Here is a 1,389-nt window from a genome sequence, read left to right as displayed (position 1 = left end):
TTTTTTTTTCCAGTTCCCCCCCCCCCCCGGATTGGGGTGAATCGTGATACAATACGAAGGTATGTTGAAATATTAAATATGCAGATACGACAATTTGGATGTTAATGAATTTGGAAGTTACATCGAAATATACACGCACCGTAACGCTCGTTTGCCCACTGATGATTATGAGTTTATAGAATTCTTTATAATTAATGTCATTGGAATTTTAAGTGGCACGGGTTTTTGATGGTTGGGAANGGGGGGGGGGGGGGGGGGGGGGGGGGGGGGGGGGGGGGGGGGGGGGGGGGGGGGGGGGGGGGCGGGGGAGAAAACTTGTCTGACTAGCTAGGTTTGGTTTCAGGAAAACACTACTTCGACTATGCTGCCATGTTTCTTCTCTCTGTTTTTTCATTTCTGCACTTGACTATAGAGGGGATTCTAGAGGAGTTGTCACCGACGAAAAAGAAATCAAAGTTGAATTCTGCAGGAATATTGTTTAGGTTTAATTCTGATATCTTCATATATGAAGGCAAATATATGTGGGAGGGCATAGTATCATTGAATTTTCCATGTTTATCACCGTGGTAGTTGATGAAATTGAAGTTCGGGATTTGTGACAACGATAATGGTTTTTGTTTCTTAAATTCATCAGCATAGTTTATCTGATGATCCCTTTCTTATTCTCTTCTCTCTCTCTCAAATTGATCACCGATGTAGATGCTTTATATGTAGTATATGATTTTAGTCTATCTTTATTTGTCACCATTGCATGATGCTTCGTTAATTTTGAATTTTATGGTCTGTTCTAGAAATTGAAGAATGGCGTCATTCCGAGCATTCTTGAACAGCCCTGTTGGTCCAAAAACTACTCACTTCTGGGGACCTGTCGCCAACTGGGGATTTGTTGCTGCTGTATGTTTGACTTCTATTTGAGTATCAGTTCTACCATGCTTGCTATGTTTCCTTTCACTTGATAGCTTTTCTTAGTTTCTTTTTGCAATTGTTTTGATCATGCTGGAGGATTCAAACAGGGGTTAGCAGACATGAACAAGCCACCAGAAATGATTTCTGGAAACATGACAGCAGGTTGAACCTATCAATGTTGGAACTCATTTATTTATCATGTCTATGAGTTTGGTCAAAGTCGTAATATCTGCTCTTGTCACTGCAGCAATGTGCGTCTATTCAGCACTGTTTATGAGATTTGCATGGATGGTGCAGCCCCGCAATTACCTACTTCTTGCTTGTCATGCATCGAATGAGACTGTACAGATGTATCAATTCTCACGTTGGGCAAAGTCTCAAGGGTAAGTAACCAACGAAGCAACTTCCTTGAACTTTATATGGTTGTTCCTCTGTATGTTTGTTATTCTTGATAACTCCACTAATGTCTCCCTATGGGGGGGG

The 1,389-nt window shown here is 41.4% G+C and overlaps 1 protein-coding gene across 1 annotated transcript in view; it reads left to right on the top strand.

The window, feature by feature from the left end:
* LOC111453819 (mitochondrial pyruvate carrier 1) overlaps nt 1-1,389 on the top strand; it is a 2,261-nt gene that overhangs the window by 218 nt on the left and 654 nt on the right. Inside the window, exons 2-4 of the mRNA XM_023095068.1 lie at nt 792-894; nt 1,014-1,068; nt 1,154-1,289. Coding sequence (XP_022950836.1) covers nt 802-894; nt 1,014-1,068; nt 1,154-1,289 — 284 coding nt within the window. The 5' untranslated portion in view covers nt 792-801. The remainder of the gene's footprint in view (nt 1-791; nt 895-1,013; nt 1,069-1,153; nt 1,290-1,389) is intronic.

The sequence above is a fragment of the Cucurbita moschata genome, unplaced genomic scaffold (assembly GCF_002738365.1).
Source record: "Cucurbita moschata cultivar Rifu unplaced genomic scaffold, Cmos_1.0 Cmo_Scf00015, whole genome shotgun sequence".
Classification (NCBI taxonomy): Eukaryota; Viridiplantae; Streptophyta; class Magnoliopsida; order Cucurbitales; family Cucurbitaceae; genus Cucurbita; species Cucurbita moschata.
This window is presented reverse-complemented; position numbering and strand designations above follow the sequence as displayed.